Source organism: Odocoileus virginianus, chromosome 27 (assembly GCF_023699985.2).
Source record: "Odocoileus virginianus isolate 20LAN1187 ecotype Illinois chromosome 27, Ovbor_1.2, whole genome shotgun sequence".
NCBI lineage: Eukaryota > Metazoa > Chordata > Mammalia > Artiodactyla > Cervidae > Odocoileus > Odocoileus virginianus.
Window position 1 is genome coordinate 19,325,285 of NC_069700.1, and position 16,355 is coordinate 19,341,639.

Here is a 16,355-nt window from a genome sequence, read left to right on the forward strand (position 1 = left end):
TTAAGCACTTACTTAGGGAGCAGTTGTAGAAAACTATTTGATACCCAAACAAAAAGCAGTTTTTACCACTTATTCTTTAAATGTTGAGCTGTGAATGCATGACTCAGTGCTTTTAAAAAAGTGCCCAAAGTCTGTGGTAACTGGTTGTTGATACTGAGCTTATCCAAGGTGGTGCAAACAGCGATTTTAACAAAGGAAGGAAAGGAGGAGGAAGGGACACAATGCTTATCATAACTGTGTCTCAAGAATGTTAAGAAACAGGCAACTGTTTCTTAATGTTAAGAAACAGTAAAAAATACTGCTTAGTATTAAAAATAGTGTTTAACTTGTCACTTCTTTTTCTGATGACCTAATTTTTTCAAATCGGGGAAGGGCCAAATCTGAGCTATGTGATGCTCTTCATGGGTCTTCTGATTTCCTCATGGTTTTTATTTTCAGCGTTGGCACCATCCGAGCAGGCCAGGGTTAGAAGAAAGTTCCTAGTCAATATTCACCTTCTGTGCCCAAATTTCCCTTACAATGTGAGTCTTGGCAAATTTTCAGAAGTTAAATCATCATGCTCTAGCATATACAAGTTTGCCGAAACAGCTGCACTTTATCTTTGGAGCCCCTGCAGATAGTAAGCCTTCACATAGTAAGCCTGTAAGCACATTAAAAAAAAACACATCATTTTTGTAAAACAGAGTTCTGCTGGGAAAACTTTTCTGTGTAATCTGGAGAAACTCAATCTTAATATACCAGAAAATTCTTTCGATGGTATCTATTTGGACTTTTGATGCATCTCAGAATGTTTCATGGCCCCACCCAGAGTGTGCACCCCTGGGCCAGGCGGGGTTCACAGCTGCCCTCTCCCCTCTTCCCCAGCTGCCCGCAAGGCCTAACAAGGTAACAAGAGTGCCCTCATTGGAATTTTAGACTGGGCTCCAGTCTAGGAGCTTCTGGAGTCTTGGCAAACCAGACAGCAAAAAATTAGCCTTCAGTTCCTGACATGAGAAATTTTAGGAGAAACTGAAATCAGGAACATATGCTTTTTTTTTTTTTCAAATCACACTTCATAAAAGTCACAAGTAATCTTTAAATTTAAGAGAAAATGCTTTGGGGGAAGCTTTGGTTTATTTTGGTTACCCCTCTCTATATTCTTGTCTTTGTTATTAATTTTGGAACATGTCTTCTTCCTATCAAAAGTAGTTAAATACAGATTAGACATTTGCTAAGATGAGAGTCCGAGAAGGCAACGGCAACCCACTCCAGTACTCTTGCCTGGAAAATCCCACGGACTGAGGAGCCTGGTGGGCTGCAGTCCATGGGGTCACTAGGAGTCAGACATGACTGAGCGACTTCACTTTCACTTTTCACTTTCATGCATTGGAGAAGGAAATGGCAACCCACTCCAGTATTCTTGCCTGGAGAATCCCAGGGACGGGGGAGCCTGGTGGGCTACCGTCTATGGGATCACACAGATTCGGACACGACTAAAGCGACTCAGCAGCAGCAGCAGCAAGATAAGAGTATCCAGAAGGTGGTGGGCTTGGAAAGAAGAGATCCCAGCCCTGGTCCTTCCCACCCTTTAGCTGAGGGACTTCAGAAAAATCACTTAATGTCTCTGGGCTTCCTAAGAATCAAACGAAGGCTTGGAGAAGAGCACCAAGGTGGTTATGTCAGTTCTCCCCACCCCCCCCTTTTTTTCTTTTGCTGGTGATAATATGTGAGAAAGAGGGGAATCCCCACCACCAACTGTCTGAAGTGAGAAAGTTTGGGGACACAGAAGAAGAGAAGGTGGAGAGAAAGCCTTCATACTGGGCATTATGAGCAGACCCAGAGATAACTTATTTGGGGTTGTTTTTGTTTTTCTTAAAAAACTTATTGAAATATAGTTGATTTACAATGTTGTGTTAGTTTCCGTTATACAGCAAAGTGATTCAGTTATCTATCTTTTTTTAGATTCTTTTCCATCACAGGTTATTACAAAATACTGAATATAGTTCCTGTGCTATACAGTAGGTATTTGTTGGTTACCTATTTTATATATAGTAGTGTGAAAGAGAACTTATTTTGTAAAAACAAAGAGTAGAGGGGAAAAAAGAAGAGAGGCCCTCATACACACTCCACTCTTACTCAGGATTCTTTTTAAAGGTAGTTAAGTGCCCAATTTCTACCTTGCGAATGCCATGTTTCTACTTATTAAGACATAGCCACAAGGAAAAGTACAGATCTACTAAACACCTACCTGCTCAACCTGAGAAAAAAGGCCCTAAGGAGGACAAATGTTTTTAGCTTATCCATATTTTCTGGTTTGTCTACAATGAGTTCCTATAACTTATGCAATAATATTGAAAATATTTTGTAAGTGAATAAGGAGAAGGCATCTGTCTTGTCTTCTGAAAATGGTAGGATTCCCTGGGAATAGAGATGTTTCTTGCTCTTGGTTTTGAGAATTGTATTAATTAATTGTAGTTGATCTTCATGGTATAGAATGAGGGTGATCTGATGCCCTAACACTATTTAACATAAAAGAATTACAATTAAAGAATGACAATCAGGGAGTCCTGTATCAGTATATTTTCTTAATACTTTTTATTATTCCAAATTATAAACATTTAAACTTTTATTTATTTTCTGTTATTATAAAGGGAGTAGAATAGAATCCTTGAGAAAAATACTATCAAAGATGATGAGGATATAGAGAAGACTTTAAAATGAGAGAAACAGGTTTAAAACAGGTCTTTTATTTGAATACTGAATACATTCTATTTGCACAGAGTGTGCTGGGGATGAAGTTTATTAAAGAAAAAAAAAAAACCACAGGCAGAAATACAATTAAAATGGAAAAAAAATCGAATATAACACAAATGACAAATAGATACAAGAGCATTCCATGAAGCCCAATTAGGGCATTCCATCATCTGATAAGTTAGTTTATAATTTAAACTTATTCCAGACATGAGTGTTAGGAACCACCATCTATAAAACATGACATAAAAAAAAAATCAAAGAGTACATCACAATTTCATGAAAATATCTTTAATGAAATCAGAATCTAACAATTGGAAAACAGTTAAACTATTTATTTAAAAAAAACAAAAATCCCTCAAACTAGTGTCCTTATTAGAGGCAACAGTGTTTCTCGGGCAGTTTCCAACATCAAATAAGACCACATCGAACATCCCATACTGGAATTTATCTTTTCAATACAAACAGTGGGCTTCTGCCCGTTACAGCAGAATGACTCAGATTTAGTTTTCACTTCCTCTGGATTCTCAAAGCAGCAGTAAGACAAGTCTCAGGATCATCAAGAGGCTGGGTTAAAATAAAAGACAGGCAAGGGGAGGTGACTCAGGAGGTGAGAGAAGGCTCACGTGCCCACCTACGTGTGGTACTAGACCCTGGCTTCCAGGGTGCATCTCTGCTGCCACTGCCTGGGCCAGAGACGCTCTCAGGATCCCTGCACTTGAACTTCCAAGATGTGACTGAACTGGCCACTTAAAAAATGTTCACTAAGTGAAGGAGAAAACTCAGAATTCAATGTTCTGAAAATCTGGGCTGAACTTTTGTAAGAGAAAGGTTAGAAAACACAATTTTCAATAGTTAGTAAAGGCAAGGAGCTTGAAAAACTCATCAAGGGGCAATTTTATGCCATTATTACAATCTCAGCTACTTTCCAAGCTTGGAGTCTTGTCTTTTTAAGCTGTAAACCCTACTTTGACTTTCCACCACCAAGTATCATTATTAGAACAGGACTCTCATTAGAAATCAGCCCTGTATAATCACACTTTCGTTCCCAAATCGTAAACACTATATCCAGCCACGCTAGAAAATTCTATTGAAAAGTAGAAAGCAGAAAATTTCTCATTCCATTACCACCTAGAGATTATTAATATGAAGTATTTGAAGAATTTCCTTCCTATCTTGTTTATACACAGACTTTCAAAAAATTGAGATCACACTATATTTGGTTGTTTATTCTGTTTTCATCTCCTATTTTTTCATTGATATTTTCAAACATCACTAAATGGTTTTTGAAAACATGAGATGCAATACTTGCTCAATATTCTACTAAGTGGACAAAACAATTATTGAACCATTTCCACGGGTGAATTTTCAAGCTGTTTCTAATTTTTCAGTTCATCATGTCTTCAACTAGACACAGAGTTGCAATAAACATCAGTCTTTGTATACATCTCATTATTTCTTTAGCATAAATTGTTAAAAGTGAAAACGTACATCAAAGAAGATGAACACATTGACAGCTTTCAACATATAAAGGCAGCTTCCAAGAAGAATTTAAAATGTTATGCACAAATTTTCACTTGGGAATGTGCTTAATCTCATGGAAAGAATTAAGATTAAGAGAAACATGAAGCTCCCTGTTTATCTTTTTAAAAAATATTAAGTTTTCTCCCTTAAAAACTCAAAATAACTGTGAGAGACTATCACTGTCGAACTCTCTAAGAGAGATATCAGATTTAAATGAATACACTTACTGTCTCAGACAGGTAAATCCTGAGAGAAAAATGAGGCTGATTTTAATTCTTTATTCTGAAAAACGGTAATTGTGTACATGTGATCAGATACTACAGCAACACTAAGTGTATTTGATAAAAACATTCCCAGGCACATAAATGTCAGCGATTGAATGGATGATGTTTTAAGGTTTTACAGTCATGCTGACTGTAATAAAAATTACTTTGACCTTTCAAATTAAAACTGACTTTTGCCCAAAATTCAGCACTTCAAAATGACAACAGAGAAAAGAATAGATCAAAATAGGTTTTTCTTACCTTAAACCTGCAACCAGTCCAGCTGGCATGATTTTCTTGGATCTCTTAAATCTCACCCCCATTATGGTGGCCAGGAAGAAAGCTGTAACTAAAAAACAGACCAATGCATTGAACCAGGGCCTCAAACATGTTATCAGTGCTTGCTTGTGAAACAGAGGGATTTGATTTTAGCTTTCTGATATAACAATGATTATGTGTTGGTACTGAGTTGCTATGTTCTTGAAAAGATAAAGTGTTCTGTCAAAATACTTTATAAATTAGCTAATCAACAAGGTTTCTGAGTAAACAGCATGTTAAAATCCATTACTGAAATATCTTGAAAAGAAAAAGTGTTTTTCTAACTTAAATTTCTATTTATAGAACACTCCTGGGAAGGCCAGGACTGTATCTGTTTCAAGTTTCCTCAGAACACTAGGCAGTATGCCTAGACTCACAGGAGACATCCAACAAATGAAAGGAAAAGAATCAGTTACTAAAGCGAATCTTTAAAGCAAGACTTGATTATTAAAATAATAGTAGGAAAAGGCTGACTTTATTTCATAGCATTCCATTTTGAAAAAAATGAATGCCTGGAGACGAAATATATAAGAACAGTCTAGTAATAATACTAAATTCAGAAGCACCATACCAGTCTTTTAGGAGCTGAACCACTATGATCAGAGACTATGTAAGAGATGAGGCCATTGATATCACAATTTAAGAACAACTTTCAAGGCAAAATCACTTGCTAATACACAAATCAACATGACTGGCAGTAACATATATTAACTGTTTAAGTGCATATGAATAAAATGCCCAATATATATATATCTTTTAAAAAAATATTTATCTATTTATTTGGCTGTGCCAGGTCATAATTGCAGCATGTGGGATCTAGTGCCCTGCCCAGAAGTTCAGACCTACACCCCCTGCATTAGAAGGCAAAGTCTTAACCACTGGACAGTCAGGGAAGTTCCAGCCTTGCTTTTCTAGGTTAAATCTTAAGGCAAAGTGGGATCTAAAAGCAGTTTGTGAATTCAATAAAACAATCCAAGACTGTCTTTTTTAGATATTTTCACAGTAATATAAACTATGCTAACATGAATTTAGGAGGGTTAGCAGAAAATTCAGACATAATTCCTCGTTTTTTCTAATTTTATTGTCTCTTCCTAGTAACAAACTTTACAGAAATATTCCTCTGAGGCCTGGCAGCAACATCATTACTTTTGATTAGGTCTGTGTAGAAAGGAACAAGAATAGTCTTCCACCTCCATACAAGCATTTTGCCACCTGCCATCTGACTGGTATTTTCTAGGTCACTTGGGTTGGGTATTAAAAAGCTACCCCCAGGCTTTGATTTTGCATAACCAGGAAAAAAATGCCTTACACAGTGACAGCTTTACATCTCGCTTGTCATTGGAGACACGGTAAGCTCCATAGCCAGCCAAAAACCCAACAAAAAGACCAGCAATCAGAGACAGAACACCACCTGGAGGGGGAAAAAAAAAGTAAGGGTTAGGATAGAAAATCCTCAAATGAAGACATATCTTTATCACTTAATGTGTGATATAAGCAACAAGTGGAAGAAATGTGTTTCTTCTTGGGCACTGTAACTGCACAAGGCCAAATCAGGTGTCAGCTATCCATGGAGAGTTTCTAAGAAATGCCTGTTTCATGCTGAACCCCGAGAACACAGCAATGGGAGGGATGGGTATGGTGATAAAGTCTGCCTTATCGTCGTGTTTCCAATGGCGACTGCATGATCTTAGACAATTATCTAACTTCCTTATGTCCCTCTTTTATTCCCCCTATTCTCTTTGCCTCTATTATTTCACTCTCAGCTTGTGATGATAAAAATAAGATAAATGATGTTTTCAACTCATGGAGGTAGAGAGGGTCCTATGCAAACCAAGCAGTGGTTCTCTCCTGAATAATTAACAAAGCTTCCAGCCTCAACACATAAGGACTCATGGGTGGATCACGACAATGAGTAATAGGAAAAATCTGGTCACTGATCCCAGCTGCCAACCCATCCCCTTCTGCACCCAGTACCTGCCCAGCATTGCCCCAGGCACTGGGACAGACAGAGAGGTCTTCCTGTGCCCTAGGTAGGGAGCAAGAGGGCACATGCCAGTGATACTGTGACCAACACACACCATCCCCACTTCAGGGCACTCACTCTATTTAGAATCTATCAGATTGTAATCTCTAGGGTCAAGGCACCTCTGGGGTTTTTTTGGGGGGAAAGGGATTTAAATGTATCATTTATTTTTATTGAAGTACAGTTGATTACAGTGTTGTGTTAGTTACTGGTGTACAGCAAAGTGATTCAGTTACAAGGCATCTCTGTTTTTTAAACATCTACAGAAAATTCAGATTGCAGCAGGGTTAAGAACCATTACAGCAATGCACATACATACACACCCATCCAGAAACAGAAGTGACATGCACTAGGTTCTAGCTTAATTCTTCAGTCAACAAGTGGAAGAAGATGCCTTATAACTTATAACTAAAGTAACCCTTTCCTGCCACACCCTGCAGCACACACACACACACACACACACACACACACACTCTCGCTCTCCTTTTCCTACACCTCAAAAAAATCACTAAAAGAAGTAACCTTCAAAACCATATAGACCTGAAATTCAAGTCCCCCAATGTCACTGATAAAACAGTCTTCAAAATATAGCTTCATTTTATGAATTTCTTAAAAAAATAAGAAAGAGACATGTGGGACACTGTGACTATATAAATGCATCTACCTTAAAACAAAGTAAAATAGAAAACTTGGCCTTTCATCTTTTTCTCCATGAAATCCTTTATTTTATCAACTGGGTGTTTTCTCCACCTTGGGACAGAGATGAAGAGACCACTTCAGATATTATAACTAAGTATTGAACAAATTTTCTGTTGCCACACACAATATCAACGTAATTCAGATTTTTGACACATTTGGGACCCCATGGACTATATAGTCCATGGAATTCTCTAGGCCAGAAAACGAGTGGGTAGCTGTTCCCTTCTCCAGGGTGTCTTCCCAACCCAAGGATCGAACCCAGGTCTCCCACATTGGAGGCGGATTCTTTACCAGCCTGAGCCACAAAGGAAGCCCTTTTGACACTACGAGTATGTTAAAAAAAAAAAACAACTCATCTGATAATAAATGAGTAGCCCTGAGGAGGTTAAGTCAATTAATTATGCAACTGATATTAACAGATGAAGGGAGACCCAGACACCCAGGCTCTGGAGTGACGGGCTCTGTTCACCCAGCCGCAGGGAACCCCGCCTCCTTCCCCGAATCCTCCCACCAAATACTGGTCCTCAGCCACCTGAGGACTTCATTAGCTTCCTGTCCTATTTATAGACTCCTCAGATGATCCCAGCACAACCTCCCACCAGGTCGTTTTGAGGAAAAATCTGGTTTGGCCTCACCTCTCCGCTTATATCCCAAAATGCTTCCGAATGTCACCAGGGCTGCATAACCAAAACCAATCAGGTCCATTGGCAAGGTTCAAGTCTAAAGCAAGGGGAAGGGACATATTTTACAAGAGAAAAAGAGTCTGGGGGAGCAAATGTATATAAAAATGATGTGCATTCCACAGAATTATATACATTAATTTCTCCAGTCCACTAAGAAAAGGGCAGCTAGATCTTCCCCCTCTCCCAACACTCAGCCGCCACTCATCACTCCCCACCCTCATCACTCTCAAGATCACTCAGGGAGACACCTGAGGATGATTTTCCTTTCCTGTCTGCAAGACTTGTCCTGTCCTCTTAGTTGGGGACGCCTTTCCACCTCCCCAGCAGGACTTCTGCTCTGGTTAGCGCGGTCTCCTAGCGGGGCAGTGACCTTGCCATGTTCACTTTGCACTCCGTGCCTGGAACTTGTCCCCTTCTCCCTGACCTACATTCTCTGCGCACCATCTTCCTCTGAACCTCCTTTCCTTCTCAGCCACACCCCTAACTTCCATAACCACGCCCTTTCCCAACCACACCCCTAACCTCCTTAACCACTCCTTCTCGGCCACACCCCTAACCCCTTAGCCACGCCCCTTCCCAACCACACCCCTAACCTCCTTAACCGCTCCTTCTCAGCCACACCCCTAACCTCCTTAACCACGCCCCTTCTCAGCCACACCCCCAACCTCTTTAACCACTCCCCTTCTCAGCCACACCCCTAACCTCCTTAACCACTCCCACCTGCACCGTCCACCAGGTCTAGAGAGTCTGCTCTTCTAACTTCCTTGACCTTAACTCTATCTCGTAATTCTTTCCTTTTTGTACCCGCTCTTTACACCTAAGAACAGGAAAGGGGTAACAAGGACGTGTGCTTGTTGACTGATTCCCTTCCAACGTGCTCTTTGCTTTGTTGTGAGACAGCTCTCCTGTGGTGGCAGAGACACCCACGCTTGGTCCACGGGAAACCATTGAAGGATGCAATGCAAGGCAGCCCTGGCAGAAGTTAACTGAGTGGCCTTGAGATCCTGCAGGCCTCACAGCAGCAGCTGAAACACCCACAGGTGAAAAGTTCGAAGAAACTCCACGGAAATCCTGCCTGGAATTCTCCAAGACGTAGGAGAAAGAGTGCTGGCCACAGGCTGGACACACGGCTTCTGGTCACTAGTGGCTGCTGGACCCTGGACCATGCCCCATCCCTAAAAGGCCAACTCCCCCAAAATGAGGGGAATAGACGAGGTAAGCTCTAGAGTTTTTTGGTTTTTTTTTTTTAATTCTAAGATTCCTGGCGGTGACTGCACATCTTTTTACATCTCTATTTTCTCCCTGGGAAAAATAATTATCTTTGTATACACAAGGAATGGTAGATGAGAATTTTTTGTATTTTCACAATTTTCTCACTGTTTGCCATTTAGGTCAACCTGATCTTTAATTCTCTGTAGCAACTGGTAACAAACTCGCCCAGAAGAATGGAAAAGGAAAGTAAGCTAGCACTTACTGCGAGGAAGGGTCTGGGGTTGGGAGCCCAAGGCACAGGAGGTGATGGCGCTGAAAAGGAGGCAACGATGGAAAATTCTCAGTGTCTGTGGGATGAAGAATTAAAACAGGATGGTTGTTGATGCCCAAGAAGTGGTCCAGTGGGGCTGAATATAGAAGAAGGAAGGACCTGTGTTCCAAAACCATGGATAAATCATAATGAAGATGTTGTTTCTGAGCAGTTACCATGTGCCAGGCACCACTATAAGGCCTTATATGTATCAACTCATTTAATTATCACCACGACCCTAGGAGGTAAGTACTATCATTATCCACTTTGCAGATGAGGCGACTAAAGCACAGAAAAGGCAAGCAGCAGCCCCGAGGTCACACAGCAGAACCAAGATAGCAGACTCAGAGAAGTTTCATTCCTAATCAGTAGTACTTCCAAAAACTAAGTTAGTTGCCAAAAGAATGAACATGCAAGTGACACTGAAGTTCCTGAAAGTTTTGAATTCTGCGTTAAGCACTTCTTGGCCTCGTAGCTTAGCCCACACTGCACTGTCTTGCACCTGGAGACCTATCACCCTCAGCCCTGTGAGCACCTCACGTCCAGTCCTACTTCCTGTCTTTTTCAAGGAGCCCATCACATTCCACAGGGTATGCTTGTCTTCACCAACATGTAATGTTAGGCAGGTTGCTTAATCTCTCTGTATCTTAAGTTTCTCCATCTATAAAACAGGGATAATAAACATGCCTACCTCACAGAGTTGCTATGGTGATGAAATGAGTTACCGCTGTAACGCACTCAGAACCCATGCCTGGCACACACTGAACACCCAACAAATATTAGCTGCTCAAATGATGATCCTCCCTTTCACTCTTCACCCATTTTTATGCTTGACGTGAACAAGGGCAATACTATTTCAGCACAGTAAGAAATCAACTGAGGCAGGGTGGATTTAAGATGCAGGCGTTCATAGACTCAAGCCATAACAGTACTGATATAACTTGCACATATACTCAGTTACATCAACAACGATTTCTTGGATGTCTTCTATGTGCCGGCAGCAGGAAGAGACGGAAAGCCCCGTTGATGGACACGGCCCTGATCTTCCGGGACTTCCAGTGTGGCACCAGGGAGGCGGCAGCTGCATGAGGGAGCCCTTAGAGGACAGGGACAAGCCCTATAACCAGGAGCTTCACCCTCCCAGCCTGGGAGCCTAAGCTTCATTCTGTGAGGAAGCAGGGGCCCAGCGGGGGCCTTGAGGAGGGCAGGAGAAAGCAAGGAAGGAGGCTGGCAAGGAGGGGGGTGTCCTAGGCAGAAGGGAGACACCTACGAAAGCCCAGTGGCATGAGACAGCATGGCATGGTTTTAAAACGGAGAGCAGTGCAAGGGGTGTGAAAAGAGGGGGTGCAGGTGAGCAAGGGCCAGACGACTCCTGAAAGCCCTATAAAGGGAGTCTGGTAAAGATAGGCTGGGAGTCGGAAGCAGTAAGCCAAGCAAGAGATGATGGTGGTCTGGCCTGGAGAAATGAAAGTGGATGAAGTGGACAGGTCAGGTGGTTGAATCAACAAACCCAGGGTGTGTGTGGGGGGGGTGGGGGTTGTCAGGGAAGGGATGAGTCTCTGGCTTGGGCCACTAGTGAGGAGAAGAGCCTTGCTATTGTTTCCTGAGACAGGGAAACATATTCAGTCTAAGATGATCAACACACAGGAAACACCCTTACATACAGAGGTGAAGTTATGAGAGAAATCACTTATCATCAGGTGGTAACAGGAACCTAATTTTTTCCTTAAGTCAATCACCCGCTGTGGAAGGCTGTTTCCTTTTCCCTCTTCTGAGCCCCCACCCCCACCCCAGTTTTTCCTCTGACGCTCTCTTGGGGCCCTGATGCAGAGTCACTTCGGTTGACCTTCTCTCTCCTCCGCACCAGTCAAGCTCCTTCAAGACTAAACTCAGGAATAACTTCTGCCTTAAGATACTCTGTAACTGACCTACCCTCGCATAGATCTATTGCCAGGAAAAATCGCTTCATCTCCTTAGTGAACTGAGTGTTGTTCTAAGGAGGCAAAAGAAATCTATTTTCAGCTCTTGTAAGGGTTTACAGCGAAAATCCAAGCAAAAGGCAATTCGCCCTGTCGCTCCTTTTCCGTTGCAGGACCGTTTGATTTGCTCAGAATTACACAAGAAAGCCAGAGGCTGCGTTAACAAGGCGGGGACGGGAATGAGGATGGTGTGCGCGACGCATCACGTGCTCCCATCGCAAATGCAATGCCCAGCCCTTGGAAAAAGCCAGAAAGCATCTTGGGTGCAATGCAGCAAAATGATTTACTGCACAGCGGACAAAACTAGGTGATAGGGCCCTGGCTTGTCCCTAGCCCTCAAAAATTTGGAGAACCCACTAAGAGATCTCCCTAAGCTATTATATAAAAACCATTTGCTATGCTAAGTATCAATAATTACCTACCTTTGAACTCCTTGGGGGCTCGAAAGACTTTCCAGTGAAGTCTGGATGGTGCTGGGAAGGTTTGAAACCTTACCAAGCATTTCTGCGTTGATCCAAGGGCCCCACCCCCTTCTCCATCTCTCCCTAGCTCCGGGAAGGGAGGAGGGAGGACAGGTAGGAGATTCAGGACCTCGGAAGGAAGAAATTCGGGGACTTCCCAGAAAAAAGAGAAGCGATACCCGGAAGAGGAGACTCCACCCCCTGCAAAATCTTCCCAAGTTTCTCGGCATCGTTATTTGCCTATTTCTGCACCTTTGCATGAAAATTACGGGCAGAAAGATCTCGAGGTACAGCTAGATGTACAGCTCACCTGCAGCCTCAAGCTCTCCCCGCGGGTGAAAAGAAAAAAGTTGGGAGCCAGCTACAGGAAAACTTCGTACCTGGAACCGAGAAGCTAAGCTCACCGCCAGCGCCTTCCCACTGAGAGCTCACCTCCCAGCACTGGGCGGGACGGCTGGTTCCAGGAAGCACCGGCCCCGCCCCCTCATGCGCATGCGCTGCATCCCTTCCTCCGCAGCTCGGTCCTACCCGGTCGGTTCCGTCCCGGCGCAGCGGAGGTTGTTACTTGCCTGTACCACCTGCAGTGCCGGCGCTCTAGCATCCCAGGTGGCGGCCACACCTGGTCACTCGCTCGGGACCCGGCCACTCGCTCCGGCGGCCCGGCTTTCGGGTCTGGCCCTGATCCTGGGACTGGAGTCTGCTGCCCCCTGCTGGACGGAGCGAGACTGGGCGTGGACCTGGGTATAACGGGGATTCCAGAGGGCAAACGATTTTTTTACCAGAGAAGAGATTCCTTCATTTAAGGGGCGTTTGTGGGGCCTCTCCAGCAGGCCTTTTACGTACTCTCCAGCAGATTGACCCCATTTTCAGCGGAGGGAGCTAAAGTTCGGAGAGGCAAAGGAGTTTTCCACAGGCTCAACTCCTAAGTGGAGTGCAAAGGTTAGAGCCCGAGCTGGTCTGGTTTCAAAGCCCGAGCACCCTTCACTACATCGCACCATCTACGACGTTATCTAGATGTGGTGCGGAGACCGGCATCCTGGTAAAACCCAGGATTTGCCGGCCTTAAGTACCTGAAGGGACCAGGTACAGAGTGCCAGAACTGAAAGGCACTAAATCATGTCTAATTCCAGAATAACGCATTCCCAGGGATAAACCTGTGAGTCCTGCCTCCAGGCTACAACTTCTCACCTCACTCCAGTTTTGCCTTCCAGGCCACTGCCAGTAACTCCCACCCTCTTCCTTATATAATAGCTCTTCAGATTTGAAGAAGGCTCTCATCTAGGCTGTCGCTCTGTCGTGTCCGACTCTTTTCGACCCTATAGACTGTAGCCAGCCAGCCTCCTCTGTACGTGGCATTCTCCAGGCCAGAATACTGGAGTGGGTTGCCCTTCCCGTCTCCAGGGGATCTTCCCAACCCAGGGATCCAACCCAGGTCACCCGCATTGCAGGCAGATTCTTTACCGTCGGAGCCACCAGGGAAGCGTCATCTAGGGTTCATCAAGCAGCTATAGGGATGCCGCGGGACTGGGAATAATAGGATTTCTTTTTTAAAAAAAGAAAACTAAGAATATATAATTAAACCTTGTGATATTTGTTTGTTGAATCTACTCCTTGTGTTTAAAAGTGCTTCAAGGAAGCAGTGTGACTATATCTAACGTCTGAGAAGTCTTAAGGTGGGCTGAGGGAGTTAACAGGGTTCTGGGAGAGGCATAGGAGAGTTGATGGCAGGCGCTGGAATGTGAATGGAGAAAGTGGTATCCTAGAGTTTGGTGCTGAGTTCTTCCAGCTCTCCTCATCCCCTTCTATGCCCATCCTTAGCCCAGTGCACGCTGGAACCCTTGTGCGTGTGTTCTCCCACACATGTGCACACCCACGTGTGTGTGTCTCTTTTCCTTCCTCCCTCCTTCCCTTTTTCTCTCTCCCAAGACTCCCAGGACACTTTCTCTATCCAGAATAAAACCAAAAACTTTGGGATACCTCAGTTATCTTTAACTAATATGATCCCCCTCAAGTAAATAACTTATCCCTGAACCCCAGAGCCTGGATTTATGATGCTGAGATCCCTTCCAGCCCTGTCACTGAGGTCTTAGAGGCTGAAAGCATGAGCATTCCTACTCAAGGTATTTTCATCTAAAAAAGCAACATGAACAACATGTGGGAACAGGAAGGTTCTTGGGCAAAGGGGCCACGGTCCTCTCAACTTACATGCCACCAACTGCCACCTACTCCTTCTAATGGGAAGATTAGAGCCCAAGGTGAGGGTGCAGCAAAATCTATTCACCTCTGCCTTTTTTGTAAAGCTGTTTGCTCATTATCCACTTCCAATGTGCCACCACTCCTGCAGAAACGTACAAGATAAAATACACAGGATTGCCAGGGAAGCCAGTTTTATTGAAATAAAGTTATCCAAAGAAGGAAAGTTATTAAAGTAGTACACATTTAAATCTGTGCCAAAGATGTGCTTCATTATTAAATCATGGGATCTAGGAGTGGGTATAATAATTACTGTAACTTCCAAGTAGTGGTGCATATAACAATACTTTGAGGTATCTGTAACATGTGAGTATCTGTGATTCGTGGGGATGACACAGTCACAGGTACCAGTACTACTTGGTTTGCTGCCTATTTTCCTAATGGAAACAAATGTTAAATTTCAGTCAGAGGCTGGTGAACACAGAAACTTCTTTTTCCCATCCAGGTTCTCCAATTCCTGATTTCTATCCTCAGGCCCCTTTGGATTTGCAGAACTCCCAGTCCCCAGTAATGCAGGGTTTCCTAAGTTGATTTGATGGATGTGAAGGAAAAGAAGGGCAAGGCTGAGAGCCCGACTGACTTGCAGATGGGCTGCTCAGGCAGGACTTCCAAGGACGTTTGCACATCAGTAAATGCTCTGTGATCCTGAACCTGGTCCTCATTTTCAAATGTGCAGAAACTCAGTTTGTATCCTTTCTTCCAGGGGCATCCTGGCTTTGGGAGATTGATTCATAGAAACCAACATCACAAGGGACTAGTTGATTTTTAAACAAAGAACAAACCCTCTGTCAGGTCCTTGATTCTTTTCTTCTTCCAGATCCCACGTGGTTACTTATCATTTAGGCCTCTCTCTGCTCATCAGTCAAACAAATTTTGAACAAGCATCTCAATACATGTGTATCATTTATCTCTAAAGTAGACACATTGTGGATATTTTAAATATAAATATATAAATAAGATACATAAAGTAAAACTTTAAAAGGAAACTATGAATAAGATTAAACAGGTATTTCCCATATTTAAAAGATGACATATTTCTGTCCCAAGATACGGTAGAATATTTTCATTCTTTCTATCTTCTTTTCCAATAATACTTTTCTGAGTTGCTTGCAGCCTTTAGGACATCCTTTTCTTTGATGCAGTGGTAAAACTGCATAAAATACAGTCAAAAGTCATCAAATTCACTCTGACCTGCAGCTCTGTTCTCATGCTCACCACACTGAGGCTCAGGCCAATGTGATGATATTAAGCTATCCACTCAATACAAACATTTGAACATGGAATACTTGGAATTTTACTTATTAGTAATGACAAGTTTTTAGATTTGTAGGGATTCATTTCCATTTCTCCAAAAACATCCACCCACTTTGTTTCCACAGCCTTGTTGTGACAGCCCAGCTGCTGACATCTGTAAATTCATCATATAACCACAGGATATTCTGGTCACTGCCTCTGAATCAGGAAAAGTGACTGTACTCAGTTTCATAAAATAATCAAGGCACCCAAAGGACAAGGCATGTCTGTTCATGTGGGACACCCATGCTAATTCAGCAGCTGCTGTTGATACTTCTGACTGAAGGCTGATTTCATTTCTCCAAAAGACAACACTTTTGGTTTGTTTGGAGGCACTCACCTCTCTCATTCTGAACTTGCCAGATTCAAGCTCCAAATGTGCTTTCACATTCGCTTCTCCACTACGCCCAATCCCAGTCTTTCCCACACACTGCACAGGATGCTCTGTGTGGATTATTTACCACCACCCACCCCTTTCAATCCAACCGTATGTGTCCTTCCATTTGTTGTTAACATAAGAAAGTGAAGTCGCTCATTCGTGTCGGACTTTTTGCCACCCCATGAACTGTAGTCTACCAGGCTTCTCCGTCCATGGGATTTTCCAGGC

The 16,355-nt window shown here is 43.0% G+C and overlaps 1 protein-coding gene across 6 annotated transcripts; it reads right to left on the reverse strand.

Annotated features, from left to right (window-relative positions):
- Nucleotides 1-2,706: 2,706 nt before the first annotated feature.
- Nucleotides 2,707-12,682, reverse strand: TMEM14A (transmembrane protein 14A). 6 transcript variants are annotated; one of them, XM_020902810.2, is made up of 6 exons: nt 12,583-12,682; nt 9,715-9,882; nt 8,193-8,277; nt 6,145-6,246; nt 4,779-4,866; nt 2,707-3,297 (listed from the first exon to the last, which is right to left on the reverse strand). In XM_020902810.2, the coding sequence occupies exons 3-6, from the start codon at nt 8,260-8,262 to the stop codon at nt 3,258-3,260; spliced, it is 300 nt and encodes a 99-aa protein (XP_020758469.1). In that variant the 5' UTR covers nt 8,263-8,277; nt 9,715-9,882; nt 12,583-12,682; the 3' UTR covers nt 2,707-3,257. The 6 variants fall into 6 exon arrangements, with proteins under 6 accessions (XP_020758469.1, XP_020758475.1, XP_070312406.1 ...); XM_020902816.2 differs by having other exon boundaries at nt 9,715-9,799; nt 12,583-12,677; XM_070456305.1 differs by having other exon boundaries at nt 9,715-9,764; nt 12,513-12,654.
- Between the last annotated feature and the right edge of the window lie 3,673 nt (nt 12,683-16,355).